This window comes from Corythoichthys intestinalis, chromosome 18 (genome assembly GCF_030265065.1).
Source record: "Corythoichthys intestinalis isolate RoL2023-P3 chromosome 18, ASM3026506v1, whole genome shotgun sequence".
Lineage (NCBI taxonomy): Eukaryota > Metazoa > Chordata > Actinopteri > Syngnathiformes > Syngnathidae > Corythoichthys > Corythoichthys intestinalis.
In genome coordinates, this window is record NC_080412.1 from 23,569,410 (window position 1) to 23,596,835 (window position 27,426).

The window sequence follows — 27,426 nt, forward strand, 5'->3', positions numbered from 1 at the left end:
TCTTTTTTTATAATAGTTTGGCTGGGCCTTTTCATTCATTGATTTTGATTGATTCGTTTACTTAAGGGGAACCTCGGACTTAAAGACTTGTAGGCTCTAGTAAGCCACAATTGTTCTCTTTTACCAAAATATGTTATTAGAAACACATAAAATATTGCCATTGATTCAAAAATCTATAACATTTAGTCAGGCATGAAAATGTATGTTTTGGTAGAGCTGTCCCAAACGACTAATTTTCTCCCGATTAGTCAGCCGAGTATTTTTACGATTAGTCGACATTTTTTTTTTTTTTTTAATTTAGCAGTGAAATTTTTGTTGACCCTTATTAATTCACAAAAACATTTTGGAACACTTAAATTCTTTATCAAAGTACAAATAAACATCTAAATAACAATAATTAATCACACATAAACAATGAGGTCAAATGCTGATAGCATTCACTAGTGCAAAAAGAATGGAATGTAAGCAGATTCAGAACACTGACTTCGCCTTTCCAACATTATTCAAAACAGGTATTTGAAAAATATCTCGTATTATTATTATAGTATACGACTATACAGTTGTGGTCAAAAGTTTACATACACTTGTGAAGAACAGAATGTCATGGCTCTCTTGAGTTTCCAGCTATTTATACAATTCTGATTCTTCTCTGATAGAGTGATTGGAACAGATACTTCTTTGTCACAAAAAAACATTAATGAAGTTTGGTTCTTTTATGACTTTATTATGGGTGAACAGAAAAAAGTGATCAAATCTGCTGGGTCAAAAATATACATACAGCAGCGCTAATATTTGGTAACATGTCCCTTGGCCATTTTCACTTCAATTAGGCGCTTTTGGTAGCCATCCACAAGCTTCTGGCAAGCTTCCGGTTGAATCTTTGACCACTCCTCTTGACAGAATTGGTGGAGTTCAGTTAAATTTGATGGCTTTCTGACATGGACTTGTTTCTTCAGCATTGTCCACAAGTTCTCAATGGGGTTTAAGTCAGGACTTTGGGAAGGCCATTCGAAAACCTTAATTCTAGCCTGATTTAGCCATTCCATTACCACTTTTGATGTGTGTTTGGGGTCATTGTCCTGTTGGAACACCCAACTGCGCCCAAGACCCAATCTTCGGGCTGATGACGTTAGGTTATCTTGAAGAATTTGAAGGTAATCCTCCTTCTTCATTATCCCATTTACTCTCTGTAAAGCACCAGTTCCATTGGTAGCAAAACAGCCCCACAGCATAATACTACCACCACTGTGTTTGACGGTAGGCATGGTGTACTTGGGGTTAAAGGCCTCACCTTTTCTTCTCCAAACATATTGCTGGGCATTGTGGCCAAACAGCTCGATTTTTGTTTCGTCTGACCACTGAACTTTCCTCCAGAAGGTCTTATCTTTGTCCATGTGATCAGCAGCAAACTTCAGTCGAGCCTTAAGGTGCCGCTTTTGGAGCAAGGGCTTCCTTCTTGCACGGCAGCCTCTCAGTCCATGGAGGTGCAAAACACGCTTGACTGTGGACACTGACACCTGTGTTCCAGCAGCTTCTAATTCTTGGCAGATCTGCTTTTTGATAATTCTCGGTTGAATCTTCACCCTCCTGACCAATTTTCTCTCAGCAGCAGGTGATAGCTTGCGTTTTCTTCCTGATCGTGGCAGTGACAAAACAGTGCCATGCACTTTATACTTACAAACAATTGTTTGCACTGTTGCTCTCGGGACCTGCAGCTGCTTTGAAATGGCTCCAAGTGACTTTCCTGACTTGTTCAAGTCAATGATTCGCTTTTTCAGATCCATGTATGTATAAGTTTTGACCCAGCAGATTTGATCACTTTTTCTGTTAACCCATAATAAAGTCATAAAAGAACCAAACTTCATGAATGTTTTTTGTGACAAAGAAGTATCTGTTCCAATCACTCTATCGGAGAAAAATCAGAGTTGTAGCAATAACTGGAAACTCAAGAGAGCCATGACATTATGTTCTTCACAAGTGTATGTAAACTTTTGACCACAACTGTATACAGTATAATAGTATGATAATAATAATAATAATATTCATTGCCAATCATATTTTTTTTAAAACGGTGTCATTTTAAAACTATTCTTAGTGTAGAATCTGAATTCTGTAGTATTATAGTATTTACATATTAGAGTATTAATTCTGAAGTATGGGGGATGAGAAAAATGTTTGAAAGTGACTGTAATAGTGATGATGAAAAGCAATTTGAGGGCTTCTATCCATGATGATGAGGAAGAGTTACCATAAGACAGAAAAGAAACAAAAATTAGAAACTTAATATATTTCCCACATTGGTATTGTTCGTGTAGCGTACTTGCTACTTTGCTACTCGTCGTCGTCGGCTTCACACTCGTGTCTGAGTATTAGTTTCAGTCGTTTGTGAGCCTATTTTTGTGGTGGGTGTTTATGTCTCATATGACTTGAGAGGCCAAGTCTATGGTGGAATATTCGCTGGCATTTGTGTACAAGGGAGGGTCGGTGGAGGACGGGGTTGTTGTTGTCTCTCTTGTCTTCTCCTCTGTTTTGACTCTTAGTTTTTTTTCGAAAGCATCAATGCCTTGGTGAATAGTTCCCCTCCATGTTTTGCGGTCCATAGCAGTTTGCTCCCACGACAAGGGGTCGATGTCAGTGCGTACCTGGGTGCGCTTGAGCTGGTCTTTGTAGCGCATCTTTAGGGCGCCTCGTGGTCTAGTGCCATTTGCGAGCTCGCCGTACAGCATTATTTTGGGGAGTCGAGAAGAATCCATTCTCCAAACGTGGCCTGCCCAGCGGAGACGGTGGTAGATAATGGTGGCTTCAACACTGGTCACCGAGGCTCGTTTTAGGACATCTATGTTGGTGGTGTGGCTCTCCCACCGTATTTTTAAAAATTTGTCTCAGCTTGTACTGCTGGAAACGCTCTAGGCTTTTAATGTCACTGCTGTAGAGCAGGGGTCCCCAACCTTTTTTGCACCACGGACCGGTGTGATTTGGGTCTTTTTTTTCTTTTGTTCTGTCAAATTTTGCACCCTTATAAAATTTTGCTCCCAAAGCTTTTGTGGCGATGAAAAAAGTCCTCCTTTATATTCAGTTGGACTCTCAATGTTATCCAATGGTGCTAAAAAACTATTTACATCATAAACATACATGTGCAACACGGAAATGGCGTAAATTAATGCTTAACGACACGGCGAAGTCGTTCAGTGAGAGGGCTACGTGCAATTGTTGTGTGCACCTAACATGGCAAACGTAAGTTAATATTCCTTTCTTTCGTGTGTACTTTGGAATCGCTGCATTCGCGGTCCTTTTTAACGTTACGCGCATGCCAACTTTGTCAGAACACCGGCAATGTGCGCCAGAAAAATACAGCAAATATAAAATAGCATTTGTTTTTAGCCCTGTCGTGTTAAGTGCAGGGAAAAAATACAACTCACCCGCTGAATCAGTGGGAGGCCTGAGTTTGTTTCGTTGAGACGAGATGGTCCCGAGATGGGAGAGTGAGAGAAGCTGGCATCACAAATACACGATGTTGGAAATTGTAGCACAGTTTTCAGCGCGCTCCTAGCGATGTCAGGATATTCCGAAATGACTTTAATCCAGAATTTCGGTAGAGTTGTTGTCGCAAATGTACTTTTAAGGTCGCCGTGATTTGCGATCTCTACAAGCTGATATTTCTGTTGCACAGACATGCTCGAATCACTCGGTTTATTCACATACGGGTCACGAATTCACTCCTTCGCAGTTCGTGGGTCTTTAGTGATTGGGAAGTAGCATAAATTTTGTTTTCCTCGAGGTTGTAGGCACATCTTGTGGCTCGTCAGGTTCCCTTTTCCCCGTAAAAAGTCTGTCCAAAGACGTCTGTTATTCAGTCATTCTAGTGTGGGTGCTAATTATTTCCGGGAAGAAATGTGACTGGTGACGACCTACGTCATACGTTATTATCGAGTCCAAGCGCGCATAGATATACAAAACGAGATTTAGTGCTAACAGCCCAATAAATGAATTTCTATGACGACCTCCAATCCTGTAGTTGTATATCTAGAGGAGACAGACAGTAGATATTGGTGTGTTTAGTGGCACAGGCCAAAGTCAATCGGCCAGAATGCAGTCGTTAATAAATTATTTATTATTTCTGCGCGGCCCGGTACCAAATGCGCCACGGACCGGTACCGGTCCGCGGCCCGGTCGTTGGGGACCCCTGCTGTAGAGGGTCCACGTTTCACATGCATACAAGAGAGTAGACAGGACTATTGCCTTAAAGACCATGATTTTTGTAGCCACTGTTAGTGCATGATTGTTAAACACCCGATTACGGAGCTGCCCATAGGCAGTGTGGGCTGCCCTGATTCTATTTTCAACATCATTTTTACATGTGGGAGTCGAAGTAAGGATGCTGCCTAGGTATGGAAATTGGTCCACTTCCTCTAGGAGATGTTCATTAATTGTGGTGTTTGTGTTTGGGAGTGCCCGGCCAGGTGTATTTTGAATCATTATTTTGGTCTTGTCAGTGTTAGCTTGCATGCCAAAACGTTCGTATGCGATATTGTATGCATTTGCTGTTAATTGAAGATCTTCTGCAGCCTGGCACGAGGTGGCATTGTCATCAGCATACTGTAATTCTCGTATTGTTGTGATGGTGGCTTTAGTAGTTGCGAGAACTAATATATTTCCCACATTGGTATTGTTCGTGTAGCGTACGTTGCTACTATTACGAGTGTAACGGTATTTGTATTCGCCCATAACGTCACGGTACAGGCATCACAGTTTGATGCATACGGTCAGACGGCGAATAACTTTTGAGTTAAAAAAATAAAATTAAAATGTTGGAGTTAGTCCTCCTCCAATCCAAAAGGCGGTAGAGATAATGCGCCTAAACTAACAATCGACATCACGGGAAAAAGAACACAAACCAAAACAGACGAAGTCGTTATCTTTCATCATTGCTAGGTAAGTTATGGCAAATGGAGTATTACTAACACTTTTTGAAGTGTATACATTTTATATTTTCAAATCAGGAACTTACTTTGCTCTAGCCCTAAGCTTAAGTCATTGAAAAACAGATGAAATTTCAAGAGATGCTTTTTCAGTTTTGGAACGATTTGCATTTTTTATTTTATTTTAGCTGAAGGGAATAGTTACCTTTCTCGCACACACCACATAATTGTTTGCATTAGTCTAACACATTCATTATAGTAAAGCATGGAACCATAGTTTAGGCAGACTTCACTCCATGCCCTTTGACACAGTAAAGTGAATCACCTTATCAACCCTCGCCTGATACAACGAAGGAAAGGACATCAACGGCTCTTTAGTGGGTCAGGGCACTCTTGCACTACCGAGGCAATAACATGTTGATAGCGCGGCACCTTGGACGTCAAGACATGCGTCGGTAGCCGTGGCAACCACGAAAGATGACGCACAAACTTGACCGCCCAAACCTGCCACAGAAGGAGGATCCCAAGACAACACCCAGGCACGCCTTCGGCCCGGCCCACTCCACCGCAGCTTTCAAAAGACTGAACATTAAGATAACAACTGTCGCTTCTCGGGAACATTCTGATGTATCTGTTGTTTTGCCGACCCTGGATCCAGCATTGTCCCTCAGTCATCTGTTTTTGCCTTGATTTTGACCATTGTCGACGAATAAATTGTCAACCTGTTTTCGGTGAACTTCCTTTAAACCATTCAAAATGGAGTCAGTACAAAGGGTTAACACCGGTGTGAATGCGCAGGATTTGGCCCCTTCCAGCCAACTTGCGGGAGCGGTGCCAGCGGGACACCATTTGGTTTGGCTGTCGCTGTTTCCGCGGCTTGGCCAGGGAGCCGAATTCCTTCATAGCCAATATAAAAATATAATGTGGGAGTGTCTGTTCACTGGTAATGGTTTAACATTTAACAGTGTGTAATCCAACATTGAAAATGGTAGTATCATATTTTTATTTTAAAAAAAAAAGAAAAAAAAAAAAAACAAGGTAACCAAGGTTGCTAGCTGGCGAGTGCCACCTGACTTTAACTGTTACCTCAGTCAATCCCAACGAAAAAGGGTGTGTTGTCTACTTTTGCACAAAAACTGTGAATTAAAGAATGCTCGGACAGTAAATAACTTAAACCTTCAAATGCTGTGATAAAAAAAAAAAGGCTGTCGCGCTTCTGTGTGCAACTTATTTTTTAGAGCGAGAGGGGAAGAGAGATAGTTAATTTTTCCTTTTCTTTCAGTTGTGCAGCAATAGTTTCTAGTCATGTCAATTAAAAAATGGCCTGAGTGTGTTGCTAAGACCCATGTGCATCTAAAAGAGGTGAGTACACGAACCCTCTTGTACTATGTGTATTTCATATGCAGAACGTGTAAAACCATGATTAAGTGCAGCAGTAACACTACAAACATGCGAAATAGTACAGAAATCTGTGAAAACAAAGTATATTGGTTAAAAGAAGTCTTATTTCTAAGGACACTTTGTTTCCAGAAAATGGGGAATTCATCCACCTGTGTAAATTTTATTGTATTGTTGAGAGAATAAGTACCCCCTTCAAAATGGTTAATGTTTTTGCACTTTGTTGTAAAAATAAATAAATAAAAAAGCAGTTTAAGGGCAGCTTTTTGTTGTATAAGCATGTTTCCATCGTTCCTGTTGAATCATTAGGATATTTTAAATAAATAATGGACATACATTTGTTTGACTACTTTATTAATTAGTAATGTACGATGCATCGATAATCGTGATAACCGTGATCATCGTCAATACTGTGATCATCGTTCAATAATGGAATCGTAGCACCCTGAATCGTAATCTAATCGAATCGTGGGGTGCCTAAGATGGCACACCCCTAATAATAATAATACAAAGTTGCACTGTTGTGCGTGACTGTATGCAACGCATTGGTTTGGTTAATATTCATTTCTTTTGAACTGCAATTTTTTTTTTTTTGCCTAAGTAATGCCCGTGACTGTGTTTGAGCTATCGGATGAAAAATGGCAGACAAAATAGATTTGTCATCATCGTCGCATGCATCGCGTAAAGTCATCGCGTAAAGTCTAAATTCTTCTGAATGCAATTTTTACATCGTGACCCTAAACTGTGAGTGAAATGCTAATTTTTAAGAAATGCCGACAACTTACTTTGAATCTTCATGAGAAGCTGGGAGTTCAAGTGATGCAGCTCATCAACACACATTTTAGTCACTAGAAGACAGGGAAAACACATTTAGATTAGAGTGTGTTAAAATAAATCTAATAAAAAATGACACTAGGCAAAAACAAACAAAAACAGTTGTTTTAAGTCTGACAGCTGATTTTAACAAATTTTTTAGTGGAGAATCCAAAACTTGATTTCAGTCTTTTTCTCTCCATAGTTCACTTATTTACTAATATATCACTACATGTACGCAACTAGCCATATCCTTTGTAGAAACAAAGTCTAAGCTGTTAAACATTGCAGTCATGTCTGTTTCTTTGATGTTTCATTATATATATATATATATATATATATATATATATATATATATATATATATATATATATATATATATATACACACATACATTTTTTTTATTTATTTTTTTTAAATATAAGAAGGACATACACTGGCACAAATTGCACCAAAAGGGTCAAACGCATACAGCAAGGTTACTCCTACTTTTAATGTTTTTGATTAATTACTTAAATTAATTTTGTTTCTTTACAAATAACTTATCCAAAATATAAAGTCGTTCTTTGAATCATTGGCCTGTTTCCTCGGTGAATAAATAGTTATTAATGTATACCGGTACTAGTAAGTGATTGTTATTTTAAAATGAGAAACATTGCTCTGGTAGTCCTTGGGTGCTGCTAACCTAACCTTAAGTATGGTATTATCTCACGTGAACGTACCTCATAAGTATTACTTAACCTTAATTAACCATTACTGAATGTTTTTTGGACCCTTATTGTAAAGTGTAGCACATGTGTCCCTTAACTAAGAAATTACAAATGCTTAATCCCCCCCCCCCCCCCCACCCAACCTTTATTAACCATTACTGAATACTTTTTGGACCCTTATTGTAAAGTGTAGCACATGTGCCCCTTAAATTATAAATGCTAAGATAACAAACCCTAACCATAAACCCTGAACCCTAATTCTAACCCTATATATAACCCCATATATATTTTTAATTTTACCGAACCATTAGTTACTGTCTAGTTATGCATGAACTAATGCATTAACTCCTGATAATATATTAATAAATGTTAGATAAGCAATTAAATTAATTATTGTAATGTTACTTAAACATTAGTTATTGTCGAAAAATGCATTAACTAATGTTAATTAAGGGACCCTTATTGTAAAGTGTTACCCAACAGTCTTTGATTTGATTTAAAATACGTACATTTAACATAAATCAGCTATATTTCACCTAAAGCAAGAAAAAAAAACAAAGTGATTTTGACATTTTTGACGATTGTCCTGCTGAAACTGGTCAGACATTTGAATGAAATTCATTCTTTTTGACAAAACAGAATCAAAAAGGATGTTGATCGATCCAGATCGATGTATCATTACATTTCTACACCCCTACTGTGTGGTAAAACTGTCCCCATGAAAAAATGCAACATTTTGAATCACAGAATTTCATTTGCGACTTGACTCATTTGAACATGCAGTAACACATTCAATTCAAGGAATTAAGTGATTTTTTTTAGTTTCACACTGTAGGTAAATCCCACATTGGCTTACATTCATCTCTGCTGTGGCTCTGATGTTTGCGTTCAGTCTGGCCTCCCACTGACGGTGGATTACGGATGTGTAGAGCTTTCCTGTTGCCACTGGACCACACGTCTCCCTCAAGCATCCGCAATTCCTGGGCTGTGTGGCACTCCAACATCCCCATTGTATAGTCAGGCAACCTCGTCGCTTCCCCCGCTTCCCAGCGGGGAGCATAACGGGGTACCTGGGGTTCCGACTGAGGCAACAGCTTACGGTCGCCCTGCTGGCTGTAACACAGAAGCTTGGACCCGCGTCGGCTGAAGCCATTTGAAGGGACATTGTCTTTGTTCTGGGCGTACTGGATGATACGATTGAGTTTTTGGCTTAGGGCAAGTTTCATGCCCTCGTAGGCACTTCGGGACACCTTGGAGTGTGACAGCTTCTGGTTAGCGATGAGGTGACATTTCTCAAAGCAGTCTCTGTGGCCGCGTAGAGACTTTGAATGCAAAAGTGTGGCTGAAGAAACACCTGAAATAACACAGAGACAGAAAAATCAGGTCCACTTGAACCGCCATCGTACACCATTAGATGGTCCCGAAAATTTGAAAAATAAGTCATACAAAATGTTAAGTATGTATGGATTGTTATTAGACCATGGATCAAAACTGACATGCAGCAACGTTAAATTGTACTTAACTGCTAAACTGCCAGTCTAAATAAATATTCACCAGTAAGAACTGAAGCTAAAAACTGTCAGGTTGACCCATCGAAATCCCTCTGTGAAAGCTGCTTATGGTGTAGGGGATTAGCAAACCGAGCCTTTAGATTGCAGCTGTAATAGAAAAGCACAATCTCAATGGACACAAAATCCTGCCAAAGAGATTTGAAATAATAATAATATAAGAGAAAAAAGCTAAAGTGATATTTCCGCTAAGCAGTATAGTTTGATTCAGTTCTGGGAAGAAATAGTTTGGGACCAAAACTTGTTGCGCAGGGTGGTAAAGGGACGAAAAGTGCCTAGGCTATGAGGATCGTCTCGAGTAATGGGAGGAACGTTTCCACAAAGTGTTACTCGAGGCGTGCTTCATTTGGGCAAAACCCCAAAATGCTGACGTGCGAAGCTGCGCTGGCCGGCTGGACCACGTCACTGCTGCAGAAAGTGATTCAATGGTTTGGCGGGAATTGTAAATGCAGTACAGACTACTGTATAAAGCGGTCCCAAAACACAACGAGGATCACCGTCATCTCATATTTTGTGTATTTCAGGCCGTGAAAGAAAAAAAAAAGTTTAAAGCTGAACAATGCGGAAAACCTATTATTTCTAAATAAAAATGAATCTCAAATTATCCTTATAGACAAGTTTCCTGAGCAAAATATGGGCGGTGCCATCTTGGAAAATTTCTGCTTCGAACGTCCGGCTTAGAAAAAACCTCATAAGTTGCTGTTGAAGTTAGCAGTGTGTTTGCGAAGGTAAAACTGCAAAATCAAGTCAGAGGAACTCACTGTGTTGACATGAGGTATAGACTGATACGCCGGCCACTTGAGTGACAAAAATGAGATGAAATTAGTGCTGCAATGATAAATCGATAAACTCGAGTAATCGATTTGAAAAAAAGATTCGAATTAAATTTTGCTGCTTCGAGTATTCATTTATTTGAAGTGGCGTTGTAATGGTTTATTTTGAAAGTGTTTGCATTTAGTTGGATTGATTTGGGTGGATACACTGCCATCTTGTCTGCCTCATTTAACATGGTGGAATCCAGCAGCTCTCAGTTAAGACCAACATTAGCTTTTGTTTGAGCTAATGTTTTTTTCTATGCATTTGTAATTTAGTTTATAGGTATAGTTAGCTGTTTTTTGTGGGAATATGTGTCTGAACCATTTTTTAAGAGGATTGTAAAAAAAATGCTAAAAAAAAGCTAGCTGACTTCTGCTATGTAAGTAGCCAATTGTTCTTTTGTTGTACATACAGTAGATCCTCATTTATACACTTTTTTATACTGTTTGAGGCTGAGCTCAAGTATTTTAATTTTTAATGTTCCTAATCCGATTACTCGATTATTCAAACTAACTAGTTCATCGATTAATCGACTACTAAAATAATCGATAGCTACAGGCCTAGATGAAATTACACATTATATTACATTTGCCGAATGCAGAAGGGTTGAGACGGATTTTTTTGTTACAAGGAAATACTACAAGGTATGTACACATAAACAAAAGTAGTATGTCATTTATTTTTTATTACAGATATTGATCGCAATAAAAAAACATTTGGACAACATGATTCCGTTTCGTTTTATTTAAAATGATTGGTGCATCTGCAAAACAGGTCAATAGATCACAATCTATAAAATTATTTTAAAAATATTAACGAAGGTTGAGCATACGAGGAATGTGTTATCAGACAGTTTAAGGGAGCTTCTCCAACGTAAAAACCGCGTAAAAACGATGTAGTATTTATGCCAAGCCCTAGAGGGCAGTGCAATTTTACAGCGCAACAACCAATGATGCACTTCCTTGACAACAACTTCAGCCTGGAAGACAAAATACCCGCCCATTCGAAGTAATGGCGTTTTATCAATTTTATTTTTCCCCTCCTACGTTTTATTTTGCAGTTTTATTCACGGTTTTTCTGTATATTTAATTTTCTCTTGTATTTCTTGTAGGGCTGCAGCTATCGATTATTTTAGTAGTTAATTAATCAATGAACTAGTTAGTAGGAATAATCAAGAAATCAGATAAGGAACATGAAAAATTAAAATATCTGAGCTGAGCCTCAAACAGTAAAAAAATAAAATACGGATCTATGTACAATAAAAGAACAATTGGCTAACTTATATAGCAAAAGTCCGCTAGCTTAATAAATGCTATAAAACGCTCACGTGTTTTTTTTTCTTTTAACAATACTCGTAACAAATGGTTCAGACACATAGTCCCACATAAAAATGGCTAAATATACCTATAAACTACATTACAAATGCGTTAAAAAAACATTAGCTCAAACAAAAGCTTAGCTTATGTTGATCTTAACATGGAGCAGTTGGATTCAGCCATGTGAAATGAGGCAGACTAGACGGCAGTGTATCCACCCAAATTAACAAAACTTAATGCAAACACTTTCAAAATAAACCATTACAACGCCACTTTAATTAACCGAGTACTCGAAGTAGCAACATTTAATTTGAATCTTTTCTAATCGAATATTCGAGTTAATCGATTAATCGTTGCGGCACTAATTTCTTCTTGTAGGTTTGCTGTTCTTGACAAGTTTAAATGATTATATAACATTGCTTGCCAATTAAAAAAAAAATACAACTCGAAGCTATGGAGTCCATTTTTTTTTTTTTTTAAATTTTGCTTCAAAAGGCCCAAAAATGCGAAAATAAAATATATTGAAATTAAAAATATGATAAAAACAGTAAATTAAAGCCGCGGTTCCGCCATGTTTGTTGTTTTGAATGTCCTTGGCATCACAATACAGTTAGCCATAATATGTGAAGTCCACAACCACATATATCAGTATTGGTTTGATATCGGTATTGGATTTTTGGAGTTAACAAGATCAGTTATCGGTTAAAAAGTCGTTATCGGACAACTCTACTGATGACATTTTGGGTTTCAAGACCACTTGATGGAGCCATAGAGAAAATGAACCAAAATGAAGCTTAGAATGTGCAAACTCGTTGGCTTCAAAGATTCATTGCTTCAAGAAGCTTCATTTGGCCACTACTAGCGCAGGAGTCTCCAAACTATCCCACAACAGGCTGCAGTGAGTTTAGCATTTCATTCCAACTGAACAAGAGGAAACTTTTTTCACCAATCTGGTTTCTAACAAGTGTAATCAGTTTATTGCAGTCAAGCGCTGCTGGATTCTGCAGAAATGGTTTGAGCTGATCGGTTTGAGCAAAATTCCACAGCTGCCAATAGAACAGGTAAAAATTCACTTGAAATAGCCTTTATATCTTACTGAAAATATCCTTTTCATGGGACTGTATCTTATTTTAAGTGTAATGAGAATTTTTTTTTTTTTTTACTACAAACTAGACACGTATTCTTGCAACAACTTTTTTTCTTGCAGGAAGCTTCATTTTGTTCTTAACATTTAGTGCTAAAAGGCATGTCAAGTCAAGAAGAATAACAGTGGTGTTTGTCAATTGTGTTGCCTATCATTGCCCAACCCGGCATACTTCCGTATTTAGTGGTAATATCGAAGCAATACCAGTGGGTAAGGTCCTTGAGCTAAAATCTACAACACTCAGATACCCAGAACAGCCCCAAACTCAACAGGATTTGACCTGAAATCAACAGGAAGTGATGCAAAACGCCCCAAAACACTTGCATATATACTCTTAATACAATGTTGTGTGGGTGATGTGATGACTAAAACGCACATTATTTTAGCCTAAAATGGCACAGCACATTATTCTGACATCTAAAGGTCTACTTGAACCAAATAAGTAATTAAACACAATAAATAGTTTACCAAATGTAAACTATGTTCAAGTGCAAACTTGGCAATGACCAGTGTCACTTTTTGTCCTCACTAATTGCGATTAAAAGGTTTACACAAGTTTGACTAGTAGATATCTATTTTTAGCTTTGCATATTCGCAGCGTGACCCAAGTATCTCTAATTCAGACCTTTGTAATGGATGAATTATCAGAAAAGCCATAGAAGAGTACTACAATTCACATTTGTCTTTAAAATGGCCAGTGATTTTGTATTTGTTTTACTGACAGCTGCCAAGATTCAAAAGAATTCTAGGCTGTCGCAAACACTAACCATCACTTTCCAAGTGGAAAAAATATATTGGCCCATGAACGGGGCAGCAAAGCATCAGAAAAGGACCGCACTCCAGCTAAGCAGCTTAGCACTACTTGTCTTTTATACTCATGCACACAGAGACAGTATACTCACTAGAGGGCAATGCACATTGTTCAACTGTGTTTTGTGTAGGGCTGCAGCTATCGAATATTTTAGTAATCGAGTAATCGACTGAAAATTCTATCGATTAATCGAGTAATCGGATAAAAATATATATTTTTAGGTGAAGAGCAATTATAAATATACATGAGAAAACAAGGCATTTCATCTAATCTTGAACCATTTTCAGTCAATCAATGTCGTTATTTTCGATGTATATTGTTGAAAACAGCCAACAATTGCATCTCAGATGTAACTAGAATTAGATTTAGATCTTATTTAAAATATATATATATATATATATATATATATATATACACCTAAAAATGCCGTTACGCTTGGTAACACACATCACTTAAAAGTTAGGATTTTTTCCCAGGTGTTTCAATTGAATTTCTATTTGTTTCAAGCCATTTTTAAGTTCTAGTTAAGTTTTAAATTAGTCTAAACTGTAATTCCTGATAGGATTTTGAGTTTTTGCAGGGTTCAAAATAAATGTATGATAAAGGCTGTATTGGAGCACATTAGGGACCAGTGCTACTTGGTGTTTTATCCAGCAATGACTACTGAGCTAAAATTGATAGTTAGCATTATTGAGTTTTTATTTTACACCCTCATTACTCCACAATGCTATGTTATGTTAAAGCCTGCATGTAAGACACGTTAGCCACGCATCGACAGTGGTCATAATTAATAGAAACCTAGCCCTACGCAAGGTTAACGTTACGTGAGCTAGTGACAGTAACGTTAATCTTATTTATTAGCGCTTAGCGCTCTTTATTAGCGCTTAGCGCTCTACTGCTTTAAGATGGCAGCTGTTTACTAACGCTGCCCAGACGCGGCCGAGTCTGTCATTTCGCATCTAGTTCAAGATACATGTGATCTCTATGAGACTCATCAGACGCTACCTGCTATCAACGTAGCATCGTGCGGGCTAGTATTTAGCAACATCGGCGTCGTTTGTAGCGGCTGTCGGCTGATGTAAGTTTTTTTTTTTTTTTTTTTTTTTTTTTTTTTTTGCTTCTTCCTCTACGCACGTGAAATCAGCGCGTTGTCCCGCATTAAAAGTAGTCCGAGCAAAACATGACGCTTAGAGCTGTCAAAATACACAATTACTCGAGGTGAATAAAATTACTCGGATCAGTTTTTAAATTCGAGTTACTCGACTTGCTCGAGTATTCGTTTCAGCTCTCGTTTTGTGTATGCGTAAGTGCACTTACTGACAGTTTCTGCACTGCCAATTTTTCAAGAATTCTCAATCAAGTCCCATTTCATCTTTGGCCAAAGATAGTAATGAAGCCGCATTCAACTTTAGTGGTAGTTCAACAAGGAAGAGTGGCCAGTAGCGAGTTACTGTATTACACGGAATAGCACAAAAGAAAAGGTCTTTATGACTTATAAATTAAGTTAACTATTTTTATCTGCTCTGGTGTTGATGCGTGAGAATATAACAAAAAAGTGACATTTTAAACAATATTCTTTCCACATTGAGGAACAAGTTTAAGGTTTTGTCTGTTCCTTTAAAGTGCGTACAACAGGATAAAAAAAAAATCTTAAATAGCATTATTATGTGAATGAGAATCATATTTTGAGACGATTCGACTATATACAACAATTTGGCAAAGCCCAGATGACGAGAAATTAGTGCTTTAATCCGCTGTCTAGCCACGCCTACCATTATCGGGCTCTAGCGTGCCAAACAGGTGGATGACGTCAGCGGGAGAATGGTTTTATCTGATTTTGTATGCAGCCCATTGAGGGGGAATTATTCATAATGAGGAAAATACGACGGAGAAAGCCGCAAAATGTCATTGTTTCAGTATCTCTACTCCAATATTTTTAAAGGATATTCTTTATATCGAAGTATTTTTCCCAATTGCTAAATAAATGGTATGGTCATGACAAATAACAATCTTGTGCTAAATGGAATATGAAATAATAAAAATGCATTTATTCAGTACGACATGGCAAAATTACTCCATACTGGTCAAAACTGTTGAATTCACCTTTACTGTTGCACCTCCCGAACGCTATATCATGCCGCCGTAGTTAGTCAGGCTTTTGAAATTTCCCTGCCCCCTGGCTGAATGTAAACAAACCAAGAGGCGTGACAGCTAGCCGACATGCTAACCCAAACCTAGTGATGTATTTTCGCTCTCGAAGCAAAAAAATCACACAAAACTAGCCCGGATCATGTCACGCTGCCGCGGGGTTGTCGATTGTCTTCGCCAATCGGCAACCCACCCGGCGGAGAGCAAGTTACAGCTCGTTCCCTTGCTACTACGGACAGGAGAGCTCGCCAGGGAGGCAGCTGGAGAGTACCGCCGGACAAACCGGCCGACGTCGGAGGAACGCGTAACTGCCACATGATCAACACGAATATACTGTAAAATAATGCTTTATTACATGGCGACGACAAACAAAGAGCGGCGTGCAGTTGTTGTGCAGCTAACATGACAGACAGAATGTGTCTTAGGGGCTCTTTTCTACCTGCCCATCCATGATGAAACGTAAGTAAATAGTCCTTTATTTAGAAGGTTTGTAGTATTTACTTTGCAATCGCTGTATTCGCGGCCATTTTCAACACAAAGTTGCAATTTCTGATGGGGTTGAAAATTTGACATAGCACTAGGCACATGAAGAGGGCAATAAACCGAGTAGGCCTATAGCGCTCTCCCGGCGGGGGGATGTGCGACAAGCCGCTGGTGTCGTCGGCCGAGTCGACAAGTAGCATGTCAGCCACAAAATGCAAGCCCACCTACGTATTAAAATGATCCTAGTATTTGACATAATACAAAACACGATGTTTACTCACTTCCTCGTTAAGTCCAATGGTCTCACAGTAGTAGGGCTTGTTTTGCCCAATATCCACCAGTGAATGGGAACCTTTTGAAACCCCCAAAAAACTCACACGCCTCTCCCTAGTGAAGCAAAATTGTTCTGCAGCCATTTGGCTGGTGTGATGCAAAAAATAAACGAATTAATCCGCAAAATCAGCTGAATCCTTAGTCCTTCTCATACAACAGTACGGCTGGACAGCGAAGAGGACTCCTTCTACCGTATACGTCACAGTGCCCTCTTTCTCAACTCGAGACTGGAGCCGGAAGTCACTCATATTCATGGTGCCGGATTAAAAAAAAAAAAACTAAATAAATATAGCAATCGCTTCCACACACATCCAAGCGGTCCATTTCATTCAGGAGCATAAATACCACGGAAAATATGAAAAAAAAACATGCTTTTTGCTGTCATAGGCATTTTAAGTATTTCAGAACTACCGTATTGGCCAGAATATACGACGGTGTTTTTTGCATTAAAAAAAGGCTGAAGAAGTGGGGGTCGTCTTATATGCGCGGTCTAGACATTATACCCATTCATGATGCTAGATGGCACCAGAAATCATTGAAGCGATGTTCTGTCATGACAGATCTCAGCTAGTCTTCAGCTATGCATTATTTTATTGTAATATTTTTCCTTATTCAGATTTGTTTCAAAACTACAGTTACAGTTAGACTTCACTTTGATGGTTAATGCAGTTATTGCAATTTTGTTGTTTTATCACAATAGATTGGTTTATTTACATTTCAAAAACCAGAAGCCATTCATTTACGAATGTGATTGCACTTTAGTTTACATATTTAAATGTTCAGATATTAAGATTTGAATGGGGCAAAATAACATGTTTTTTCTCTCAAATACTGTATGTTGTTATAATCACTTGTTTCAGACGTACTGTAATTATTTTCTGTATAAAATTAATTTGGTGTTCAAAAAGTCTTTTTTCAAACTTGAGTCTTAAAAAAGAGAGGGTCGTTTTATAATCAGAGTTTTTATATTCGAGCCAATACGGTAATCTGCAAGGACACTTGTCTAGTGAAACACCAGAGAGCTACCTTTAGAGACATGTGGGACAGAGGTCATTGGTGCTAAGGTGCCAAGCAGAGCTGCATGGCAACGTGCGGAAGAATGTGTAGTCAGCAGCTGCGTGGCCTAAATAGACAACAACAGTGACCTCAGCAGCAGTAATACACAGACAAGCAGCATATAAACAAGCTTGTCTGATGACAATGTCCTACTTTGATAGTCCTTAATGTGAATTTAACATCAATGGGAACTGGAATTATTGTGTCTACGAAAAATAACACTTACATCAGGTGTACAGGGTGACCCAAAAAAAAGTTTACACTGCCATAATACAACTTAAATGCCATGTTTATTCATCTTAGAATTAGAATTTAATCACAAATTATACATTATTGTAAAGAACATGTACAGTACACTCTATTTTTCATCGTTTCCTCCCTTAAGTGTCACAACAGCCTCCAGGCGCCTGCGGAACGCTTGACAGGTCTTCTTTATGTAGGATGCTGTCATCTTTTCCCAAGATCTAACAATGGACCTCTCCAAGGCTGCCACGGAAGTTTGTGGCTTCTTACAGGCACTGTCCTCCACAGTTGCCCATATGCTATAATCCAGGGGATTGAGATCTGGACTTTGGGGTGGCCACATATCACCTTGTCAATCAACTTTTTGGTCCGCACAGATCGGCACTTCCAGACCCAGGTTTTCGTGAGGCTGTTCCAGTATCTTTCAGCTTCTTTTTAACTCTGTAGACTGCACATCTGGATATTCTCAGATTTGCTGCAATCTCAGTAGGTGTCAGACCGGCACGCAGCAATTCAGGTACAGCTAAAGTTTTCTTCATTTTCAGCAGAAGCAAAGGAATTGTAGAGACGAGAGATTACCAGCTGCATTGAGTGACCTTAATGACTCACTTAAGCATGACAACCTATTTAGATATGTTTCAATGGCTTTTAAACAAGCAGTCAACTGAGTGTAAACTTTTTTTTGGGTCACCCTGTAATTGGCTCATCTAAGAGTCAAATTCAGGCAGCAGCATTAACTAAAGTGAGAGGATGTCACGACCAATGAATGGGCTCTTTAGAGGAGCACGTTAAAGAGCATACGACACGAGAAAAAAAGTTTTAAATGGCATTATTATGTGAATTAGAATCATATTTTGAGACGATTCGACTATATACAACAATTTAGCAAAGCACAGATGACGAGAAATTAGCCCTTTTAATCTGCCAGTTAGCCACGCCTACCATTATAGGGCTTTAGCGTCCCCAACAGGTGGATGACGTCAGCGGTAGACTGGGCTCATCGATTTTACTATTCAGCCCATTGAGGGGGAATTATTCAGAACGAGGAAAACGCGACGAAGAAAGCCGCCAAATGTCATTGTTTCAGTCTCTCTACTCCAAAATTTTTACAGGATATTCTTTTTATCCAAGTATTTTTCCCCAATAGCAATATAAATGGCTTCAGAAGGACCAGTCAGCCCGTCGAGGGAGAACTATTCAGAACGAGGAAAACGCGATGAAGAGAGCAGCAAAATGTCATTGTTTCTGTCTCTTTACTTCAATATTTTTACAGGATATTCTTTTTATCCTAGTATTTTTCCCCAATAGCTAAATAAATGGCTTGAGAAGGACCAGTCAGCCCGTCGAGGGGGAACTATTCACAATGAGGAAAACGCGACGAAGAGAGCGGCAAAATGTCATTGTTTCTGTCTCTTTACTTCAATATTTTTACAGGATATTCTTTTTATCCAAGTATTTTCCCCAATTGCTAAATAAATGGCATGGTCATGACAAATAACAGTCTTGTGCTGAATGGAATATGAAATAATAAAAATGCATTTATTCAGGACGACATGGCAAAATTACTCCATAATGGTCAAAACTGTCGACTTCACCTTTACTGTCGCACCTCCCGAACTATATTTTATGACACCTAAATCGGACATATGTCATTTCCCTTCCCCAGCTTCGGAGAATGTAAACAAACCAGAAGGCGTGACAGCTAGCCGACATGCTAACCCGAACCGAGTGATGTTTCAAAGTCTTCAAAGCGGAAAATCACACATAACTATCCTGGATTATTTGACATGACGACCCGGTTGTCTATTGTCGTCGCGCATCGGCAAACCGCCCGGCAGAGAGCAATTTACAGTTCGTTCCCCGGAGGAGGGTGGCTGGAGTTGTTGTGCAGCTAACGGGCTGCTGCTAATGACCATTAGGACAGCTTTTTACATGCCTATCAATGATCAAACGTATGTAGTCCTTCATTTAAAGGAAGTTTGTAGTGTTTACTTTGTAATCGCTGTATTCGTATTTGACATAATACAAAACAAGATGTTTACTCACTTCCTCGTAAGTCCAATGGTCCCACAGTAAATATCCACGGTGAGTAGGAACCTTTTGAAACTCCAAAAAGGCGCATACGCCTCTCCCTCATACAGAATGATTTTTCTGCAGCCGTTTGGCTGGCGTGATGCGAAAAATAAACGTATTAATCCGCAAAATCAGCTGAATCATTCCTCCCCATACACAACAGTACGCTGTATAGTGAAGAGGACGTCTTCTACCGTACACGTCACAGCGCCCTCCTCCTCAACGCAAGACCGAAGCCGGAAGTCACTCATTTTCCTGGCGCGGGATTCAAAAAACTAAATAAATATAGCGATCGCTTCCACACACATCCAAGCGGTCCATATCATTCAGGAGCATAAAATACCGCGTGTATTATGAAATAAACATGCTTTTTCGTGTCACAGGCACTTTAAAATGGCCACTATTGGACAGCAAATGAGAATCAACAGTCTGCTAAACCTCAGCAGGAATGTCTTTACAATTTTTCACCACTAGAAAAATGATGGATGGACATTGTATATTTCCTGTATTCTACTACAAATAACCAGAGATAAATAAAAGTGACCTGTCCTTGATTGTGTATCTCTCATTGCTAGAATTGTGCTTCTTTGCTATTTGAATATGGATTTGAATCATAGGACTCAAAACACTTACAGATAACCATTAATAACACATACAAGCAAAATGTGTCAATTCAAAGTATATTTAAGTGTCTTCTTGGCAATCTGCTTTAAAGCAATTCCCACGATCGGGACAGTACGGGAATAATAATTAACGGGAGCAGGCAGGATCAGGTACAAATAAATACTGTAGATGATGATTGTAGACGATGAACACTATCTTGACTTGCGTTGGCACGATAAAAGAACTACACATTCCAATAGCCCAACATTTCGACTTCCGGCTACTAGCAGAAGAGTGAACTGTCTTCACCAACATAACAGAAAAACATGTCGAACGGTGAAGGAAATGAAAGCATAAAGACAGAGGTACACATGAAATTGCGCAATAAACACTGCGGGGTTCTACAAGCCAAATTTAAGACTATTTTAAGACCATAATGAATAAAATTTAAGACCCATTTCACATCAATAGTGGCAAAAAAAAAAAAAACGTACAAAAATTTGTAGGAAAATTGGAGGCCCGGAATAACTTGCAAAACTCTTCCACACTGTGATACAAAACAGGGTTTCCCCTACATAAAAAAGATTGTGGCGCGCCACGACACCAAAATAAAAGCCGCCACGCATTGCAAATGATTTTTTTATTTTTTTTATTTTTATTTTTTTAGATTTTAAGATACATCCTAATTTATGATTTCAATTATTTGAAATGACGTCTCAAAGAATATATATATATATATATATATATATATATATATATATATATACATATATATATATATATATATATAAAATCATTATTTACGCACTATTTGCCATAAGTTGTTTGAAATCCCTTGAAAAAGCAAGTCTAACACATTGTTCCTTTACATGCCTTAATTTGAAAATCGCATCGGTTTTCCTGTTGGTAACTTGCGACTGAGTTCGTCGGCGCGGAGTTAAGGAGAAAAATCCGCAGAAAGGTATTTCATTTAATGAATGTAAATCTCGTTCAAACATGTGAAAACGACCTTAATATGACATCGGCGTAACGTTTAAATTCTTTATGACATGTCTTTGACCTGAATCGTCGCATCCTAGCATAGCATTTTGAAGAAAAGTTCCTGAAGAGAAGGGTCAGGTAACAAAAAGACGACTATTGTTGTGGTGATGACAGTCACGTTCTGAAATATTTAATTCGCGAGCTAATTAAATATTTTGGAACGTGAGGCTCACGCTCCCAGATTCCGAATGTATTTAGCTCTCACGTTACGAGGAGTATAAATAACCAATAGGGTGTGGCAAGTGTTGTATTTTAAATGTTGAGACAGTTTTCAAAAACTGAATGAGGCAAGATCACAGCTGGAGATGAGAGATCAGGAAGGCGCACTAAACCCAGGGAAGGAGAACTAAGCAAACAGGGAATATGACTGGGATGCAACATGGACAGAAAAGGCCAAGTTCAAGTCGTGGCTGTACCACACAAATCAAGGTGAGTATTAAGAAATGTGCAACTATTATTTTTCTTAATTATAATTGTATGGTTTTAACTCAAGTTACGGTGTTGAAAAAGGCTCATTTTTTATATAAATTGGCATATTCCTTATCCCAAAAAATTACAAAACAGATCTCATTGAAACACATTATTATTATTATTTTAATATCAGTTTGCACTATGGAGTAACTTTAACACAATCAGAAAACTAACTCCAATTAAGACACATCAGTTTTAAGTTAAATTGAATGGATTTACCGTATTTTTCGGACTATAAGTCGCACCTGAGTATAAGTCGCACCAGGCATGAAATGCCCAACGAAGAGGAAAAAAACATACATATATATATATATATATGTCGCACCTGAGTATAAGTTGCATTTTTGGTAGAAATTTACTTGATAAAATCCAACACATAGAACAGATATGTCATCTTGAATGGCAGTTTAAAATAAAAATACAATTGAGAACAACATGCTGAAAAAGTGTACAGTATGATAATGTTACATGATGCATGAACAACGAATGCGAATGTGGCTGGTATATTAACGTAACATAGCTATTAAGAGTTATTCAGATAACTATAGCATAAAGAACATGCTAACAAGTTTACCAAACCATCAGTGTCACTCCAAAACACCAAAATAACATGTGAAATGATATAATAATGTGTTAATAATTTCACACATAAATTGCTCCGGAGTATAAATCGCACCCCCAGCCAAACTATGAAAAAAACTGTGATTTATAGTCCGAAAAATGCGGTAATGTAATCTCTGAAAACATTGGATTGAAACTGTGTAGTCCTAATGGCTAATCCATTGAATGGTTCAGAATATGGACCAGGTCAGCATGATGGCATCACTGACTGATGAATGGAGAGGACTATACCCTTGCTTGAGCCAACGGTCAGCCATTGCGTTGACAGTGCCCATCTCAACAGTGAACTGTGAGAGATTTCGCTGCAATGAACACAGTGAGACATTTGGTCAACTGTACAATGTACAGAGCTGTACAATGTCAGAGATGCTTGTATGTTTTCACTTCTTAGATCTTTTTTTTTCTTTTTTTTAATTATTCTTGTGTAGGTGAAGACAGACCTGAGGAACCGGCTGCAGGGGGACTGGAAGCATGCCTCACATTGACTATAAATGTGACCACTGATTGCTGATTTCCCTTATGAAAGAGCCCTCAAATGTTTTTTTTTTTTAAAAATCCAGGAAAATCAAGTGCAAGCAGGATTTTGTTATGGTTCTTCTTGGAAAAAAATGTTGGAAAAAAATCTTATTTGTCATGATACGAAACAATTTCACCGCGGCACACTGTCCAACTCGATGTGGCCCACCACCACCACAGCTTCAAAAAATCTTAGGGGTAACCTGCAAAATGCTTAACCTAACCAAGAACTAGAACTTTCTCTTTTGCAAACCAACATGTGAACCACAAACGGCGTTTGCTGCTTGCATTTTATGACCGCCTTGTGCTTTTTTAGTCTTGCAATGGGATTTCAATGCCTTGATACGTAATGTTCAAAGTTTTAAAATTTTCTTGCACAAGGTGCAGTGGGCTTCAGACGAGTTTTCCTCCACTGGCTGCAACCATGCGCTGAACTGTACGCTCTCATGCAACAAATCATTAAATTTGCACTTACCCATCTATGTAACTAGTAAATCGGTTCTATGGTTTCTCAGCTATGACTATGTTAACTAAGCTGTCAACACGCAACTTTGTGCGCACAGCAAAACCTGCTTGTGTTTGATAAATTCTGACCGGGAAGCACGGGTAGTTCCGCTTTGTCGTTACGTTATAGCGTCCTCAAAAATCGAAACATTTAAATGAGAGACTTAAATTAATGCATCTTCGAAATTAAAGTAATGTCAATAGATTTTTAAGATGTTTCACAATTGTATTTAAGACCTTTTCAGATTTTAGGAGAATTTTAGACATTTTAAGGCATTAAATTCAAATGATTGGATTTAAGATTTTTTTTTTTTTTTACTTTGCAAGGCCCCGCAGATATATTGTTAATTTTCAACTGCATAAAACACAGTGATCTAAAAAGAACAGTCCATCGACTTTTCTAATGACCAACTTAAAGGTGTAAGGAAATAAATTTTGACTTTAATTTTGACTGGGAGCAGGATGGTATGGGGAGTCATTCTATGGGAGTGAGAAGGGAAAGAATTAACTTTTTTTTTTATTTATTTACAAGAACAGTGCATATTAAAATTACAACTCACTGTAAAATATGACAGAATTAGCCAAAAGGTATGTTTTCATCTGTAGTGCGAGGCCAGATGTACATCGGCTCAGCGATTAGGATGGAATGGGAATTTTCCACTCCCAATTTATGATCTACTACATATCACTGTTATCTGGTGGGGGGAAAAAAACACAGTTATTAGCAAAGAAAAAAAACAAATAAACAAACAAGCCCAGCAGCCAGCCAATATCATTTACCAAACGTAGAAATGGGAGTTACCAATCTGATGCCAGTGATACAATAAACCACTAAGCATGATGTTTGCTTGTTATTCTTTTCTGAGAGCACAGCAGCTCCCTTGTACTCTGCTGGGCTGATGTTTCAGTCTACGTAACCATTTAGTGACCACAGCTCACATGATGCAACAAAACAATGTCTCTCTCACAGCAAGAAATTCCTATTTGAAGAGCATGTTCTTAAGTGTGTCTTTCAGTAGATAGCTACGATTACTACACTGTAATTTTTAAGAGAACGGGATACAGTACATATACATAGGGCAAAGCAGTTTCCTGAGGAAACACCTACTTGGAACCCCAACAAAAGCTGCACTTCCTGAACATTCAACACACTACCAAGCTTTTTTCTTACAAGAGTCTTTACAGTTAAATACACGGAAATGCTCAAAATGAATAGAGGAGAAATGTTTGAGTTCCTAATAATATCCGTGCTTAAAGATTAGTGATCTGTTAGAATGTGGTGTGGACATGGAGCAATTTATTTGTGGGGATGCTTGGCTATAATATCTATCCCCTCACGTCTACTATTTTGGCGCACCGCCTACCGCACGTGCTTTGACCGATTCTCACCGTTCCAACTTTGAAACATTGAAACGTTAAAAAATTGAATGGAAACATTGCAGGCTCACTATTACACAAGAAGTGCTGCTAAAAAAAACCAAAATGTAAAGGAAGTGACTCAAAAATGCCCTATAACCCATGCAGATACCCCACTGCAAAAACCATGAAAAATTGCAAAATTTGGAAAACCACAAAGTCTAAAACCTGGAAAAAAAAAAAACGTGAAAAACTGCAATAAAATATTAAGCCCTGCAAAAAAAGGGGCAAAACACAAAAATCAGAAACAGAACACTTGGAAATCTGAAAAAAAAAAAACAACAACTACAGAGTAACTTATGTCACTTTGGTTTCAAGCTCAGGTTCAAACAATAGAACCACAGCTTGTTGAGCAACTAGAAACAACTGTCACTTTTTATAGTGTTGTTTTCGTCAACAATGATGAAAACGAAAATATTTCGTCGACGAACAATTTGTTCATGACGATGACGTAACAATGATGAGCTAAAAACATGGGTTGGGAGACTAGAACATAACGAGACTACCAGTTTTCGTCTGACGAGACGAGAGCGAGATGAAAATGCGCAATAGTTTCTGTCCCAATTGTTTAAAATGTGTGACATTTTGTATGTAGTTAGCCTGCTTCGTAGTTGTGTCATTCATGTGAAGTGCTGGCACCCCCACTCACCAGTGCAGTGTCCTCTCCAGTCTCAAGGCTTGCACATGTGGTATGATTTGTTTTCCTATCTTGGCAAGAGAATATGCAATGTTGCTTTAGCCTTTAAAGGTCTGTGCTGAGGGATCATCACACAACTTAATGTAATTAAAATATGACTAAGACTAGTCAGTATTATCGATCAAAAGACTAAGACAAAAATAAAAGGGCTGCCAAGATCAAAAGACTAAGACAAAAATGAAAAGGCCAGCCAAAAACAACACTGCTAGCAACATACAAAATATTATATAAAGTGACAAAGGTTTTTGGGACCTTAATACACTGCGCTAATGGCGTTTTAACCCTCTAAGGACGGTGGACACGCTGGCGACATCCTTTACGCATGCCATCTTACAAGCCTCGTAATTTAGCGATTACGTCGGAACCCCTCATTCGAAAGTGTGGAGGTGGAGTTTCACCCTCGTTTTTACTTGAAGTCAATAGACCAAGAAAACAGGAGATAATGCCCTTCGAGTTTCATAGCCCTCAAAAATATGCATTAAAACGCTGAAGCAACAATGTGTTTATGTCCATATTTCTTCTTCTAAACGCCAAACCCGCCTATGACCATACTTGCTGTTTCTGTTGAATTATCAAATATAAAACTATTCAGTCAGATTTTTTTCTCTAGAATGTTCATCCTAACAAGTTGAATAAATATTACCAAGCTTCAAAACAGTTCGCTGAGCATGTTTGGTTGTCAATAGGACATCAATATTACACATTTTGACAAGCGATTTTAGGATTTTTTTTTTTTTGTCTCTATGGGCCCAGAAGGTTAATATCATTAGAGTGACGAAAAGAACAGTTTGCACACAAAAGTAATTTTGTCCTGGAAAAAAGGAACCAATCAGGCCATTGTAAACAATTATTTTCTTGAAATATGAAAGCAACGACAAGGGCATGCAAAATCGAACAAAACGGGCCCAGACCTTAAAGCGTTGAAGAAGAGCAAGTCTTTGCTTGTTTTGAAATCTCTGACACAAAGGTAGGAAAAGTTTAACACATGACTACACTCGAACTAAACTGGTTCAAATGTGAAAACTACCTGCCCCAACTTGACTGATTCATAACCTCCACTCTGCAAACACTCCCAGGAACAAGTTATGCAATCAGTACTTTACGGAACCCCGAGAAGCACGCCACGGCTACTTCTAAATGTCTTGTCTGTCTCCATGAGTAACATGAACAACACAGCAGTCTAGTCGAAATCTCCCCCAAATACACACTATTCCTGTACAACATGCCCTTTGCAGATAGACAATAGAGCAATACATTTTTGCTTTCTTGGGCATTCACATGTCCTAACAAATAAAAAAAAAATGCATGCAGAGCAAAAACAACAGAGAGAGTACCAACCAAGTAAGGGAGGAAGGGGTTGTTTGTCAAAAGTTTTACCCTCTCCGGAATATCTTCCCATCAACACATCTTAGAATAGTCATTCATTTATTTGAGGGAAGGTTAGTATATTGGGCTGCATTTGAAATTTACACTGAAATCCACAATACACTGCAAACGGTTGTGTTTTAAGCCCTTAGTTTTGTTTTAACGTTATTTATTCTGTATATACAGAAAGATGTATACAACTAAGAGTTGGAGAAAAAAAATCATTACAACAATTAAAATCCTTGGAATTTTTGGTGGTGTGACAACCAACCTCATCCAAATCGTGACAACAAAACCCAACTCATGTTTTTGGTTAAGAGCAAAACTAACAGCTAGTAAGCGACTAACTAGTTAGAAAATT

At 38.3% G+C, this 27,426-nt stretch overlaps 1 protein-coding gene across 2 annotated transcripts in view; it reads right to left on the bottom strand.

Moving 5' to 3' along the window:
- The window catches only part of c18h21orf91 (chromosome 18 C21orf91 homolog), a 40,009-nt gene that overhangs the window by 5,532 nt on the left and 7,051 nt on the right, over nucleotides 1-27,426 (bottom strand). For both annotated transcript variants that reach the window (XR_009061332.1, XM_057820892.1), the window contains exons 3-4: nucleotides 8,697-9,194; nucleotides 7,103-7,165 (exon numbers count right to left, since the gene is read on the bottom strand). Coding sequence is in view for 1 of the 2 variants with exons in the window: in XM_057820892.1 (XP_057676875.1) it covers nucleotides 7,103-7,165; nucleotides 8,697-9,194 (561 nt within the window). In the remaining variant the exon portion in view is untranslated. The remainder of the gene's footprint in view (nucleotides 1-7,102; nucleotides 7,166-8,696; nucleotides 9,195-27,426) is intronic.